General features: G+C 32.2%; 1 protein-coding gene across 1 annotated transcript in view; it reads right to left on the reverse strand.

Annotated features, from left to right (window-relative positions):
* Nucleotides 1-1776: 1776 nt before the first annotated feature.
* LOC149418633 (uncharacterized) overlaps nucleotides 1777-17665 on the reverse strand; it is a 29972-nt gene continuing 14083 nt past the window's right edge. The window contains exons 7-12 of the mRNA XM_089639134.1: nucleotides 14645-14698; nucleotides 6086-6226; nucleotides 5619-5677; nucleotides 4390-4531; nucleotides 2915-3108; nucleotides 1777-1947 (exon numbers count right to left, since the gene is read on the reverse strand). Of these exons, the coding sequence (XP_089495260.1) occupies nucleotides 1827-1947; nucleotides 2915-3108; nucleotides 4390-4531; nucleotides 5619-5677; nucleotides 6086-6226; nucleotides 14645-14698 (711 nt within the window). The 3' untranslated portion in view covers nucleotides 1777-1826. The remainder of the gene's footprint in view (nucleotides 1948-2914; nucleotides 3109-4389; nucleotides 4532-5618; nucleotides 5678-6085; nucleotides 6227-14644; nucleotides 14699-17665) is intronic.

Genomic DNA, 17665 nt, shown 5'->3' on the forward strand with positions numbered 1-17665 from the left:
TCACATGCACCCCAAACATAAAACTGCTGTTTTTGAGGGTAGTTTTAGCTACTCATCGTCAAAACTTTGGAATAAAATACCACTGCCTATTCGAACAACAACATCGTTGCAGTGCTTTAAGAAGCTCTGCAGCGAATGGTTGCTGACAGCACAGTCAACCGCACAACATCATAATTGATCGAATTTAAAATGAAAGGGACACCTACTTGTGATTATTATTTTTTTTTATTTTATCTATGTATTATATGTAAATTTAATCCTGAATTTATATTTTATTTTATTTTAAAGAAATTTGTATTTATCGATTTATAACACATTATATTAAAGGCACTGCTGAAAACCAGCTACATTCCCGGAGAAATCCGGAATGTACAGCTGAGCAGTTGCCCTTTTGGCAATATAATCATCTAAATGTATGTGTACAAACTATATGCAAACATGTAAAAAATTATTGTCAAATAAACGTTTTTATTATTATTATTATATCCATCGTTCTTTAGTTTGGTTTTTCTGATATCTTTTTAATTGTTAAAATTTATAAAATACAAGCGAACGTGTAAAAGTCTGTGAATGAGTGAGGGGAAGACGAATAATTTGAGAGAAAGGTGGTGTCTGGTGTTATCGCTGTATGTTGGTTTTCTGTACATTGAAAATTTTAATTTTTTACTAACGATTTTGATACCCATGTCTATAAAATTAATCTTATCACTCCTATTTCTATTTTAAACTAGATAGTTTTATTAATTCTATTAATTTCTTTTGGAAAACATATCTAATTGTCTGTGTGTTCCTGTCCTGTAATTATGAAGAATGTCATCTACATATCTACAATAGGAGACATTTTGAAATGATTAGTTTTCGATAGATTATTGCATGTAATCCATAAAGAATTCAATTAACACCTGGGAGATCGGGCTGCCTATGTCTAACCCACTAGATATCATTGAATCTAAAGAAATTTTGTTCAATAAACGCATTTAGTAATCTAGTTATCTCTTTCCGTTTGATAAATACACGCATTTAGTGGAATAGTTATTTCTTTCCGTTTGATCAATTAACACATTTAGTAGTCTAGTTATTTATTTCCGTTTGTATCCGTTTTATTAATAATTATATTTAATTCGTTTATTGGTATTTTAGAGATCAAGCTAACAACATTAAATGTAACTAAAAATGTATTTTAATATATGTAATAATATCTATACGCTACAGGTAATTTATTACGCAATATTTATCCCTGAATAAAAACAAATATATACAGACATTATGGTTTCTGGGTCTGTTTTATTGATTATTTTTCTACAATAAAAACACATAAATTTGTTTTTGACCACTATTGTTAATTGTTATTGTTAATTGACCACAATAGTGGTCAAAAACAAATTTATGTGTTTTTATTGTAAATTATGATGAGCCACAAAGTGAATGCTTTTTACAATTACGATTATTTTTCTAGTTAACATAAACTTCTGTAATTTGGTACAAAATTTTAAGTGCTTAGTTGACTTTTTATTGAAATATAATGAATATGTGTATCAGTGTCAGTCAAACTTTTTCACATCATGGCACATTGCTAAATGCGATTTGTTCCGCGGCATGCCAAATAAAACTGCCTTCTCAAAATAAATAAGAACTTTATTAACATGAATAAAGGGAAACATAGTGTATTGATCAGGAAAGAGGAACTCTGGTGCCTGATAAGGGAACCACGATATTTAATACTATGCTTTGAATAGAACATATTTTTGAAAGATTGTTTGTTTTTTTTTAATATGTTGCGATTGGTTGATATATTATACAAATGTGTAGTTATGTTAGTTAGGAACTTAGGTTAGTTTTTTTTTACTCTCGATCACATCCCGCAGTTTGCTCTCTCCGGGATCATTCAGTTCCATGTAGAAAGGAAGACTGTAACATCTCTTGATCCAAGCTACCAATTTAGGGTACCTGGGTACAGACATAAAAAATATTTAAAGTACAACAGTAAAAATCATACATACATTTATAATATTAAACGAATTAACAACACATCACATTGCATAAGTAATTGAGATTAAAATCCGAAAATACTGTTGTCCAGGCTGTCGGCACAGTGCGTCCTGCATCATAGGCTTCATCTGGTACAGAGCCGCTCAACGCCTTTCTAGCATATTCATTGAATCAATCATTCAAAAAGGAGAAACTTGTAAATAAAATCAATTGTGACTAATAGTGTATTTGAGCGTTCTTTTGACGGCATCACCCAGTTTCCTTTAATAATATAATGAAAATAATATAGCAAATAGTTGGTAATACATCTTCTTCTTCCGGTACTTCACACCAAAATAATATCTCCGCTCCAGGTAACGAATGTACCATCGCTATCGGTCATGAAACACCCATGTATTTCGTCGATCCTCGCTGCAAACGCATCTAGCTACAAAAGAATCAAAAATACTTTGTTCCTTCCTGACCGATTCCAGACCGCCGACAGGGAAACGTCCAGAAGGAACAAAATATATTCGCTTCCCCAAAGCAGCTGCACTCGTTTGCGGGAAAGGGTCAAAGGAATGTATGAGGCATCCCGTGACAGACGGTACATTCGCAATGCCTTTTTATAAAAAAATGCGTAGCCAATAGGTTGCCGCAGTGATTACTTCCGATCAATAACACAACCTCAGCAGATAGTTTGAAATGCAAGCAACAACAATGTAGCAAACAATAACGTCGTAAAAAGGGCTGATTTTTTTATGGGAGGGCCTGTATATACTAATATTCCAATAAATTGATTTCATACACTTTATGTCGCCTTTTCGTCAGCTTAATTATATATTGGATAGTTTGGTACAGCTCAAGGCGCGTTGTGCTCTCTGGGTGCGAAGCCGACGTATTTGTCCGGTTAAAATGATAGAACTTGTATTTTGTAGGTACTTACTCTGCATTGTTGATAGGAATGAACATGTCGAGGGACTTGATAGAGGTGATGCAGCAATAGTCGGCGATGGAGGACTGATCACCAGCCACCCACTTGTTGGTGTCCAGGAACGCTTCCAAAATGCTATAGGCCTCCACAACGTCGTCCATCTTAGCCTTGGGGATATCTGTCTCTCCCAAGTATAACAATGGACGCTGTAAGGAGATATTCACTATTAAAAATGTGCGTAGTTGTGAGCCAGTCCACATAATTCAAAAAATACTTCTTACATATTTTGCTCATCATATGTTTATGATAGTTTTTTCTACGTTCTGCCAATTACGGAACCTCCCGTTAAAGTTTCAAATAAATGCATATGGAAATAATGACTGATCACAAAATCTATGTATAGAAAACAGTGACACTGGCAACAAATATCTCCCAGCCTGACACGGTCTCTTAAAAAAACCGCTATCTCATGTCGTATAACAATAAGATTATGATGATTTAAAGAACGTTGGAAAGAGAGAATATCGGGCTTCAGTTTGCGTACAAAAAATTACCATAAACGCTCACAATTTTTTCTAAATAATTAACGGGTTGTTCCGGAGAATTTTTGAAAGATTTTTTCAATTTCTGTTATTAATTCAGTTCTGTCAAGCTACTAGCCTATAATGATGTCATAACAGAAAATGAATAGGACTTTCACAGAACCCGAAAATTGACGTTGAAATTTGATGAATTGCCAAAACAACCAGTCCTTAGAAACAGCATTTAGCATTTGGAAAACATTTGTCGAGGTTTCCAATTTTTGATATCAACATTTTTTAATATAAAACGAAAAAAAGTGAAGTGTCCAAGAGACATAAACTTTTATAATAGCTTTGTCAAATCAAATAAGTGTTTTAGTTTCTTGTAAGGTGGTAATAACAGTTAACACAATAAAAACCATCGGCAAGCGACTTTAAGACATGTCGATTTGTTATGAATCTTTCATCTGCTACGTTCAAACTACGTTAAATAGCGAATTTATCTGTAATCAAATGTAACCCGAAAATATTCTCTGCGCAATCTGCATTTTGACAGGTCACATACGAGAAGAACATTTGATTTGGTCGTAGTTCTACAGTAAGACCACTCAAAAACACATTTGGTCACACAAGCACTTTTCTATTGAATGGGATTATTGGTATCGACATAACAAAACATATTGTAGTGCGTTATTTAAAAATTAATGTAGTAAATCCGGAGATTCCATGCCAAATTTATTAGACATTAGAATTTTTATGGGATGGTTTCTTTCTATCTAATGCAAATAGTGTTATAATGTCACGCTATAAGGCCACTGTAAAGCACAAATTTGTTATCTAATTGCTTCACCAGACATTCATCGTTTATGAAAATACCTCATTGGTCATGCCCGTCCATTCATGTCCAGAAATGCTGTTAATTTGCATGCGACTTCTTAAAATGGTGCAGTTTTTATTTATACTTACGATAATGGTCTTGAAGCGGGGGAAGAGGGTGCTGTTGTCGAAGTGCAGCCTGCTGTCGACGACAGCGCGCTTCCTGGCGTCCTTGGGGTACAGCGAGTCGTCCTTGGCGTAGGCATTGGACAGGTAGGTTACGATAGCGTGACTGCAAAACATATTCGGAAGTGATACATTATTTTTGATAAATCTCATGTGAGTGTACCATTCCATCCATAGCGACTATATAATATCCAATTTACAGGTGTGGGTCGTGCACTTCTTCGATTGCGGGGTCCGACATTTTTGACAGGCAATGGTTTTAGCAAAGTAAAAAAATCCATATCAACAGTAATAAAGATAACAGAAAAATAATATTGACAAAAAATACGTTTCCACGAGGGAAAATAGAAAACTGACACGTAAAACGTAGAAATTATGAGGGTTTGAAAATTGCTGACTCATTTTTCTAAATTTATTTTATGTTCATAAAGCTTTCAGATACAATACCAATTGAAAGAAGTATCCACCAAGTATTATCTAAATAGGTAGAGTATTTTTAAAATAAACACCGAAACCAAGAATATTGGTTTAAGAAAACATTTATAAAAAGAAAGATCGAAGCAAATTTGTCTTCCAGTCCCAATTCTGATTACTAAATTCGTAAAGATCATTTTTCAACATGAAATTTAGGCAGTTAGAAATATTTTAGCAATTATGCCATAAACGATTTAATCTGCTGTATAAATACATACATTTTATATTCATATGGCATGTAATTATAATTTTTACACCATTGTACTATTGTTATTATATTTTCTTATTTATGATACCATCATAATACGGGCATTTGCCTAGTTTGGGGTATTATAATATATATTTTTTAATTAGGTGCTATTATTTGGATTCGATGTTAATCAAAGTAAAAATATTATTTTTTATAGTTATGCCATATGTAGCTAGAACATTTTTTCTGTTATACTTACATACTGTAATTAAGTGTAAATTTCCTTGAAAAAGTCCAATAGGACGTTGGTAAATAGAATATATAAATAAATATTTTTGCAACAAAATTATCTTCTCTGGTTTCGTGAACGTTTTTAGAAGCAACAAGTTGGGTTGTTTAGTTTATCTCTATATTATGTGACGTAATTCTTTTCAGGCTCGCCATTGGCCGATGAATTAACAAATATTACATCATGAGATTCACCAATGGGCAAATCTATTGTTCTTATATATCAATGTAAAGAAGTTACCTGTCTCCGAGTAACAAGTCTCCATCTTCTAGCATGGGAATGGTGTGCTCTGGATTTTTCTGAAACGGAAATGATTTTTTTTTAAATGAAAATAATAAAAATAACTTTTTTCTGGGGTTACGAGTGAGAAGTCGGCTGTGAGTCGTATATTAAGTTAAGCCTTAGGCTGAAATAGTGCCACGCGCCCCGTCGGTCGACTGATGACGTAGCACTGACGAGCTGAACTGATTCTCAAAACATATTATTTTTGTTTTTAATTGACATAAAAAATCATAGGACAGTAAAATCGTATTCTTTAAATCCTTCGGACATGTGCTAACATCCTGTATAGACAAGAAGAATACCGACCAACATAAAAGAAGAGGAAAAAATGTTAAAATTTAAAAAAATAATAAACCATTATTCAGTTAATATGTGAAGTGTAATTTTAAATTCTTGTAATTTGTAATTGGTGGCAATTTAAATACCTTGACGAACTCTGGACTCAAGTTCTCCTTCTTGAAGTAGTCAACTTCCACATTCACCACTTCCACCTTGAGGGCCGCAGCCACCATCATCACAGCCCGAGAAGGAGGGCTAGTTTCCGTTACGTACAACTTGGGTGCCATCTATCAAACATAAATAATACTTCAATTTATAATAATATAATACACAGATTACAAATACTACAAATCATTTTATCCCTCACGCTTAAATATGGTCATCAAAAATGGGTGGTGAAAGAGAGCAACAAGCTGTCTAAATATAATTTTTTTAGCTAGTACGGCAGATTAACCGTCTTAAAAGATTCTCTCCAGAGTGCCGCGGGAGCTGTAGAAGTGAACAAGCATAAATAAACCACCCACTGAACGAGTTTGGTCTAGCCAGTCCTCTCGCCATCTCCGTACTGCCACAAAGTTGGTGGTGTCAATAGGTACGACCGCCATAGAGTAATGAATAACACTAGAAATGCCTTCCACAAATTTGAAAGAAAACAAATGATCCAATTAGCTACTTTCACTCGCCTGGCATCGTAGACCTCAATCCCATTTAATTTTCCAAATTGTAAAGGAAATTTAAGCATCGATTAGGCAAATATTAAGATAACGAACGCGCTCACAAGTCACTTCTTGTGTAATTCTTTATGTTCAATTTGAAAATAACTTAAGAGGAAGCTACAAGCCAAAAATGTCTATATTCTTGGTAAACCTTATATTGTATGTAATAGGCATTAAAATCGCTTGACAAACGGAGTCTAGAAACGTTAGATTTCAAGCACAAAACTGTTTTTTATTTATTTTGTAAATAATTTAATAAGAAAGCAAAAAAGTTAATCAAGTGAAACTGTCACAGATAATCTAAGCTATAATAATGTATTTTTAAAAAGTTGTTTCCTTTACGCGTTCATACATTTCTATTGAACAAAAAAAAATTGTAGTTTACATTTATATTTTTTATTGAGTAATTTATTATTTTACTTGTACTCTACTCAAGCGAAACAATTGGAAAACGTTCAATTTATTTAAAGCATATTTTTTGGTATTCATAATGTACACCAATTCGTTATAAAGATTTATCAAAATAGTGATTTGGCATTAAGCTTCGCCTTAAATATTTTATTTGAAACGACAAAAAAGTGAGGTGAAGAAAACGTATGTAATAAATTTGTTTAATAAAATAAGTGTGTTTTCATATATTTATTCGTTATCACTAATCTTATTGGCAAATATTGATTAAATTTATTTTCCCATAGATAATAATTTTAATGTTGTAATAATAATTTTCATTTTTGTTATTTGTACATTTTAGTTACTCCTTAATTATTTGATGTTGATTTACAAAATTTTTCAATGTATTTAAATAAATATAATAATTAACTATTTTATGATAATTGTATATAATTTTTTTTATGATGATAACTAATTAATCACCTCTCTTTCAATATTTTTGTCTGTAGGTACTTATTTGTCTATATTTTTCTATTTTAAATTTGTTAATTTTCGTTATCATGACAGAATCCATCGGTTAGAAACATATCGATTATTATTGATTGAAATTGGTTAAAAGTATTTTTTTTATATTATTTATTTACCATTTTACTTTTTAATTTTAAGTTGTATTTGTACATTTTATAAACATAAACGATAAAAAGGAAGAATTAAAAATAAATTCCACCATCAAACAGTAGCGGCTCGTGACTTTTGGGTGTACTAGAGTGCTAATATTACAAAAAGACATTATTGATGTTGTTGTTGTTGGATTTGATTTCTATGTGCTGATAAAATTATCGATATGATGATAAAACTTTTTTGATTCGTGCTTTTGTTTTCGAGTGGAAGGAGTGGGTGTTTTGTTTTGTTATCGTTCTGCAGGGGGTTCGGTTATAATGGAATGACACATACCATTACATGAAGTATGTATTTTCATAATATATTAGAATTGAAGATTGAATATTAGATTTCGTAATATTATCAAGATAATCTTAGATTTCCTGATAAATATATCAAAATTCGATTGAATCTTAGATTTCGTGATAAATTTAAGAAAATTTGATTGAATCTTAGATTTCGTAATATTATAAAGAATTTTTTGGCCAGTGTATGTGGGAGGTATTTTTTTAACAACTCAACATTAAAAATAAACAGTAGGTATTGGACAGGTAGTGCAGGGGTGAGGGTTTGGGAGGTTACTCGGCTGAGAATGACATGTGAAAAACAATACATTGTAGAAAAAAAAAACAACAAAATGGCACTAGAAACAAAATTTTCATTTAAATATTTTAATCCAAATAACAGTGCTAAAGTAAGTCAAATACGTCCCTTAACACCCTATGTAAGCATTCTATTGTGAATGATTGATGACACTACAAACATTAAACCTACGTTACACCTTTATTAAATAAAAACCCTCTACCAGTATTATAACATTAGTCAACTAGTCACAGAGATTATTTGAAAATTCTCAAAGCCTTATAAACTTTTGGAAGAATTGTAACTTGTAAAGTTTTTAAATTGAATTGTCTAAAGTACGTAGAAGAGTTTCTTTTCTGAAAATCTCTTGATTTTAATTGCGTCTTTTACTTTACAATATTGAGTTTTGTTTAAACTTTATTTAATATTTAAAAGACCTGCTATGAATTTAAATAATGGATACATGTTGTTCAGTAAAGTGAGATTTACTTTTCCATTTCAAATGTTATTATTCGTACAAAATATTATCGTTAAGTTTGGAGCAAAACACGAGATTGGCGACTTTCTTATATCATACTAGTATCAAAAAGATTAATAATAACTATGTACATCTTTACGTTTAAGACGAAACCATGGCCTAAAAAAATTTGATATAATCACGAAAAATTGGATACGCAGGTTAGGTTTATATGTTAGTTTTTTTTTTCATCGTTTTTAATGACTTTTTATCTCTTTTTGCTGAAAATGTGTTAATTTTCATTGAATGCAGTTATCATGGAACCGATTATGACCATTTTTGATTATAAAAATTCCAACATAATAGGTAGGTACCACAAAGGAAAAAATCTAGAAACAATCATGTAATTTAAAAATAAAATTTGCAATTGAATCACCAAAGTGGAAACAAACTGAAATAGAATATTAAAAATATATGGCATACATTTATTTGACCACCTAAATTAAACTATTGTACTTGTATCAATATGATCCCCGAAACAAAATTCAGATGGCCTAAGTGGTAAACACCGGTAAATTGTTTATCAGGTATGGTCATGGATGTGTTTTTGCACTTCGGTACAATACAATAACATTAGTGATGATATGCTAACATTTTACCTAATGTTAAAAGCTGGTAATTATAAGAATAAAAATATCTCGATTCCCATACAAAATACAACGCCCGTTGAAAAAAGGGAGGGTTTTTGAGTCTGGTGACGCCATACGTCACGTCCATAGATTTGGGGCGATTTTGGGAGTTCCGAAAAATTAAAACATTGAAAACTACAGGGTTTTTCAATAAGAGGTGTTATTTTGATATTCAATCGTAAAAGATCAATAGTTTCGTTGCTTGTGTGGCACGTAGCGCCGTTTTATTGAAAGAAACGTTGTCCAGATCAACACCATCCAATTCCGGCCATAAAAATTCATTAATCATCTCTCGATAGCGCAATCCATTCACCGTAACTGTTGCTCCAGCCTCATTTTCAAAAAAGTAAGGTCCAATGACCTTAAATACGATAGTTTGTTTATTTGTTTGTCTGTCCTTATTTCACGTCGCAACGGAGAGACCGATCGACGTGAGTTTTTGGATAGGGATTGTTCGAAGACTGAGGAGTGACATAGGCTACTTTTCATCCTGGAAAAACATTTCATTCCCGTAGGAAAATTCTTTGTAGAGTAATATCTCATTAGTGAGCTAGTCTTAGATAAAGTTACAAAAACAGAGCTGTATTGTCGATTTTATAGTGATGTAAATAATTTTTAAATTTATACAATTATTTACCTACGGTGTTGCCCAGACTTTCACAGAGTATTAAGAAATGTAATTTAATGTAGACAGTGACGTTTCCCTTGTTTTGAAGGTCAAGTGTGCAAAAGTTCATCAGTTTCGGAATAAAACCGTAGATTTGTATAAAAATTCACCCGACCTCCCGCCAAACACACTCTTCTTTTTGTAAATTGTTACCTATAAGCATACTTTATGATTGGTTGATGAAATGGTGGATGCAATCTGTAAGCTGTTAAGGCGAAATAGGTAGACTTGACCTGAAATTTGGCATTTTTGAGGCCACTTTTAGACGTATGGACACTTTTCTAGAAAAAAACACAAATTGATTTCGAAAGATCGTTATTTTATCTTGTAAAGTAATATGTAAAATTTTGAAAAATAATATTATTTTCATATCATAATAAAGTGTTACCGTTGGACGATGCGCAGATTTGTTGCATTTTCAAAGGTGAAGTTGTATTATACAACAAATATTTCAAATCATTGAATAATAATGTATAAACAATCAATAAATTATCTATCATAAGTATGTATAAGAATTTTGTTTTTATTTCAAATAAAATTACTAATAAATAAATCCGAGCACGCGTTTTGTGACGAAAATCCCTCAATTGGACTATTTATTTATGGTCTTACAAATTGGTATAGTTCAGATTTTTTTAGAAAAATAATTTACCAAGACATAATTGAAACATTAGAAATAATTTATGACCAAAAAATATATTCTTAAAGTATATAATAGTAATTAATTTCGATTCGCGTTTGTTGTTTGTGATTACCCCGGCGCAAGCCGAAATTTTATCATTCCCCGCTGCGACAGGGCGGCGAGCGGACGTCTATTCCACGCCAGTCTACTTGATAACATTTTAAAGAAATTCCTCGCTTAAAAATGAGGAGGAAAATACCCTCGAAAAAAAGTTTTATTAGATAGCACAAATTACGACATCAAAAACGTACGTGGGAGATATATTTTCAGAAAAAACAAAGGTTAGTGATATTTAATTATCCGTGTACATTGTTCGTACTTATATGCTACAGGGTCATTCGAAAGAATCAGTCAGAATAAGCACATATTTTTTATAACATTTGGCGATAATTTTGTGTTGTTTAATTTCCAGGGAAAAGAATCAACTATGGACAGGAGTTTATGTCTGTTATCGTTTTTTCATGTATAAATGTTAAAACTTATGCCAAAGTACGTGAAACTGTTTGTGATTGGTAGTCAAAAAGTGACACGAACCAAATGAATTTCGATTCGTGGTGTGCGATTCAAATCATTTTTTTGTTCATAATTTCTATTTTATTGTCCAATTCACTATTACATTGGTATAATTCAACGTATTTAATGTTTTTTGTGTTACTTTTTGTCAGTTTCATAATGTCATATTGTGAAATGAGCTTCTTGTTTTAGGAAAAAAAAACAAGGTTATTTTTGACATACAAACCTATGATTTTTGCTCGTGAATTTAATAACATTTCGAAAATTAGACGAGTCAGGTCGCTCCGTTAATCATGAAAACAAATACATGAAAGCGATACAATATTATGCAATCGCATAACTACATATGTAGGTAGGTACCGTAGAAAATAGTTGGAAATAAAACCTAGTTTTAATATATAAACTACTTCAGTTGTAAGGAATAAACCCTCTTTTCAATGTCATACATATCAAATCAAGTAATACTTTGAAGATAAGTATTAGAAATAAAACTTACCGGTAATACCTTTTGGACAAACGAATAAATAAGTAAAACAAGATTTTTACTCACCTTTGGAAAACTCGTGTAAAATATTTAAAAAAAAAAACAAATTAAACAAATATTTGAAATTTTTTTTAAATGTATATTTATATACCTACATATTTTATATCTACCATGTCAACAAACTGCATTTGTATTTATTTATGTTTACGCACTCCGACGTATAATTTACAAATATGTATGTAACTACTTATAAGGAAGAAAGCTACAACCAAGAATTAAACAACAATAATTGTTATTTCATCGGAACCATGCTGTAGTTTTCACTGCCGCGCGAGTGGACGGCTCGCAGTGGAATGAATTCGGTATTTCTGTCTCGGTCTAAAAAAACGTCCGATCGCGAGATCGTCTTTTAACGAAATTTGAATTCTCGTCCGCTGGTTAAATCGCCTTAAGTTGTTTTACTTCCAATAAATTATCTATAGTTGTTAGTTATAATAAGATATAGCGTTGAAAAAAATTGTTAAGCTCCCCTCGGGTGATTTTTCACACAAAAAGCGTTGTACAATCAAACCAAATAATATTATAATGATCTAGTACCTACATACTTAAAGTAGGTATCTTTGCCCGATAATCGGTATAATCTGGATTTTATTATTTGTTCAGAACCCACGATTACGATTTGAAATTAAATGACGTCAAGTGTTTTGTAAATTTTACTCCAGCAAATTTCTCCCAACTTTTATAAGACTTTGAAGCGTATTCGGAAGGCGAAAAGTGAATAATATTTGTTGAAGGTAAATAACTATACTTTTTTAATAACTTTTATAATATCAGATAAGTGTTTGGTTAATCATCAGTAAGTGGCCATTAGTTTATTGGTAAAGAGCTTTGATAATCATCTTTTAAATAGTATTCCAGATAAATGCATCTCAAAAGTGTAAAAAATAATAATATAGTATGTTTATTACATATTGAGCAGATAGACATCAAAAAAGTTTAGTGAAAAACTGAATTACAAATTACCCGTTTTAACCGCTTGAGAAATTTTTGGAGTAATTCTTCACAGACAACAACAATATATTAAGTTATTACATATTAGACATAGAGACTTCATAAAAGTTTAGTGAAAAACTGAATTACAAATAACCCGTTTTAACCCACTTAATCTTCTTTATATGAAATAAAACTGAAAATATTTTCCGCTCAACCTGCATTATGTTAGTACTCATATGAGACGTACATTGTAAAATGTAGGTGGCTTTAGGGGTTAACTCTAAACTTCGAGGACATTTCTAAAAATTTATCACAATAAAAAAATATAACATTTCTATTCTAACGAACACAAATCTAATGTAAATGAATATTTTATTAACATTTTGATTGACCAATTGGACCATGTTACTTATTTAAATGTTATGATTCCTACGATACATATCCAAATCCATTTGGAGAGATTTATGCAGAATAAGTGTAGTTTACAAATAAATAACAAAGAAAAATAAAATAAAAACATGATTACTAGTAATTCAGGACAGTTCAATACCAAAATAAAGAAAAAAATTCGGGAAACGACATATTTACATAAGCGATTGCGTTTGGTTGAGAAAATTTTCTATTGGGATATCATTATTTTCATCGTTACATTTTATAAATACTAATTTTACATGATGTTCGTCGGCGCCGTTTTGGTTTTATTGCGTTATTATGTGTTTTATATCCACAAAAGGCTGCGTTCTACGATAGGTTATACTCTTTTGTGAACGTAGAAAACATTATGGTCGTAGAACAAACTGATCATTTATTTTGATACAAGAACTGTGTATTGCTTTGTTTTTCGTCCACAATGTTTACGCAGACGAATGCTCTACGCCATTGGTCAAAAACGATGTAGGATGAACCAATACGAAAGAAAGCACGGAGGGGCGATTTCTCGGCAAATTATTAGTAATTAATAAACCAACACCATTTATATATATCTGTAGAAACAAACCAAGCTGGCGAGTTGACTTCGCGTCAATAAAATATGTTGCTCATATTCTCTTATTATCTCTCTTACCAAAATTTCCTCTGAAATTATGAGTTTTGTTAGTGGGTATTTAAATTCCCACCTAGTTAATTTCAAATGAGGAATTATTATACAATTTGTCGAAAAAACGCAACAATCTTATTGAAAATTCTTTTTTCAAACTTTCTTCTGGTAGATAGGTACCGACGATTTCACATTTGAAAATAGAATCTTTACTGAACCATAGTCAAAGTTAGCCCACCTAGTCAAAGTATGGCTTGCTTGAATAAAATAGTGGATGCAGCAGATTTCCGAACACGGAAACGGAACACACAAACAAATTTACAGATAGATGAAATGCCTCATGGTCAGTTCAAGCAGGACTTCGCTATTAATGTTACTTCCCGAATAAAATAAAAGTGGCTTAATTAGATTAAAAATAAATTATAAAAAAAACGTGTTAAAATGCCAATAAAAATATCGTAAAAACACCATAAAAAAGTGTGGTACCTACTTACTTATAGACAGTAAAAAAATGTTGATTTACATGTATAGCTTTTGTTTTATTAAAATATATAGATGTTTACGACAATTCACGAAAGGTTGCCTTTGATCTGGGATCCATAATAGTAATATAATCGAGGAGAAAATCAATTTTTTTGTGTTTGTTCGCAATCTATAGGTGACATTCGCAAATCAGACGTGCTACCTGCATATAGTGCATATAGATACAATCAATTGCTACCTGGCGATTCTTGTACGCATATGAATATGTATCTTGTTGAGTATATTTGCATCTTATTAATGAAATAATGACTATAAGTACGAGTATATTATTAATGAATAGTGTGTCAGCCTACCTTTGTTGTGTGTTGTCGAACAGGAGTGCGGATCGCGAACTGCGGAAGCTCTAAGCAGAATCACTAGTCGAAGTAGAGTTTCGAGCGTCGTGAGGCGTGATGTAATCGTTGATTCCACTTGCCTATCTATGGATGCAGTTGATGACAAATTTTGGTCTATAGGCGCGATAAATTATATATCTACATTTATCACGCTGTCTGTTTAAGATGTAATGTTGAGGCGTTAATTTATTTCCAAACGGAACATTTATAAAACGCTAGCTGACGTGTACCCGGCGGTGCTCTGTTTTTCTCTACTTTCAATACATACAATATCCATGTATTATATAAATAAACCTTGCGGAAGAAATTCTCTAAATGATGGTGAAAACCCTATCAAACTCCGTCGCATGGTTTAGAAGAAAATCGCACAAATAGACAGACGCGAATAGTGACTTGATTTTGTACTATTTATAGAATTTATTAAAAGTTTACCAGGATCCCGTTTTTCGGTTCATTATGATCAGGAATTTTCCGGGATGTTCCCGAACGTTCCAGACTATTCCCGAACATTGCACAACATTCCAGAATGTTCCGGGAAGTTCTAGAATGTTGTGTTCTGGAATGTTCTAAAAATTTATAGAGGGCGAAACTTCCAGACCTTATTACAAAAGCACGCCCTTCAGGTGAAAACGGGAATCTCCTTCGTGGATGGAAGATAGAGGGCTACCACACCATATGACTTCCTCGATCTTACCGGGACTCGTTTCTAAGTTTTAGTGGCACCCACACTGTACACTTACTTTGTCTTCAGTAGGTGTAATGCCTACAGAATTCATATTATATCATACAAAATAAACAAATATATGTAAATAATTTTCCCAGATGGTGTAGCTACTATCTTATCAAATACATCTAATTATTATTTATTAGATAGTAAGAAATACAATTACACAATAATGAATCGTCGACTGTCCAACTGGGAAGGTTTCCCGTTTCGGGACAATCAAATTGATAGGTTTAGTTCATATGAAGTAGGTAATGTACCACAAATACATAACAATGAATACATATCATTGAAGAAATTACTTTTTACACAAAATTAATTCATAAAATTGTGGAAGTTACTTTCATGTTTCAAATATAAGAGATATTTAGGTGAGCATCTTAATTTTTTTCATTGTTTCTTTAATGTAAAATAATATATGTGTAAGAATTATTTAAGACGTGTTTATAGTACATATTATTTGAGTTTGTGAATTGTGGTGAATTTCAGGTCTAGAGGTCAAAAATATTAAACATGAACGTACATTTGTTGTTTATCTGTAAGTTAGCTCTAAACTTCGATTTTGTTTTTTTGGCTGTTTGAATGAATGAATAAAGGGGAAAATAACCAACTTCCCGACATCCGATCGATCTAAAACTCGGCAAATAGATTCGTGAAATTGGATGACATTATAAAAGTTTACAGCGAGAAAGTTCAAAAAAGTCAAACTATTTTTTTTAAGTTTTAAAATATACTTTAAAAGTTCCCAGTCCCTAGGTGGGAAGGTTCAATCCAAATAAATATGTTTTTTATATTTTTGTAAATATATCTATTAAAATAAAATTGATGTATTATAGCAAAGAAAATTATTTTTTATGGGTCAATTTTTTGTATGATTACGTGAGGTCGGTTGAGGGAGATTTATGACGTCTTCAGCCGGACTCTCTCGACCCATCGCCTTGCATCGTAGGGGTAGGGATGGATCCATGCGTCACTCCTGGACACGCTGACTCCCAATTCCTACCCGCCCCTCTTACCCTTTTCCATCCCAGAACTTCCTATTATTCCTTTCCTTAAAAAGACCCTCCACACAGCATCCACAAAGATTACAAAGGCCTCGAGGGAGATTAATTTCCGTAGGGCCTCCTGTGTGGGTTAATGTAAAAGAAACAGGGCCAAGAAAAATTATTCACAAATTAATGGAGCTCTCATTTTCACTCGGAATGATGTAATGGTTTCTGGTGAAGAAATAACTATTCCACATGCTAATTGTCTTAAATTAAAACTATCTAATGATGTAGGTTTATATTTATAGCAGTTTATATATCTCCATCTGAAGCACGCATTGCTACTTCTTTAGACCACCTAAATGATTTACTCTGTTCTGTGTTAACGCTTAACCACGAAGCGCTTAACCACGAAGTGATTTTATGTTGCGATATCGATATAAATACGAGTATTTTGGATATTGTTGTGTTCGTACAAACAGGTCTCCGATTCGTCTCGGAAAGAGTTTATAAATAAGTGGTTCTCTTAGATTAATCAGGGATTTATTAATACTCCGCGTATTATAAAGGTGACTCGATAGTCGACCTAACTAGAAGCTGGCTACTTGGAATCTGAACCAGTAAGTTTCTCTGGGAGCCTTACAACGGCCCTGGCGACTACTGGCTACTGGCTCCATCTTGCAGACTTCCACGCAAGCTCTATGCACTGCCATCTGTGCGTGCATCTATGAAGCTCTTACTTCCTAACAGATATGAACAATAAAAAATATCTTCAAGTAGTCAATATTGTATTGACCACTTTATAGTTTAGTCTACAGAGGATCCCCAGAGTGCAGTCTTCAACACCACTGTTACAGACCATTTTGCTGCAATATTGAAATATCTTAAATTTTCAGTAATAAAATCCCGATAAATAGACGTTAAGCTTAAACTAATTGTAAATGACCTGCTACATTTAAAACTGAAAAAGGAAACATGGAATACAGTTTAATCCGCAAGTGATATTAATACAGCCATTGATAATCCCATAAGACTTTTAAAATGATAATATTGAAAGTTGCTCATTTGCAAAGAGAAACCATTATAAAAATGTACTTATAACCATGAATAATTTGGAATTGTTGACTGCCACATAAAAATTGACAAATTACACAATAGTTGTCATCAAGAACCAAATAATATTGAACTGTTTGCGTATTACAGAAGATACAGGAATCAGTATTTTACACTTATAAAAAAACTACCAAACAGTCATATCAAGAGAAGCTT

This window comes from Hesperophylax consimilis, chromosome 13 (assembly GCF_061612785.1).
Source record: "Hesperophylax consimilis isolate HC1 chromosome 13, BYU_Hcon_1.0, whole genome shotgun sequence".
Classification (NCBI taxonomy): domain Eukaryota; kingdom Metazoa; phylum Arthropoda; class Insecta; order Trichoptera; family Limnephilidae; genus Hesperophylax; species Hesperophylax consimilis.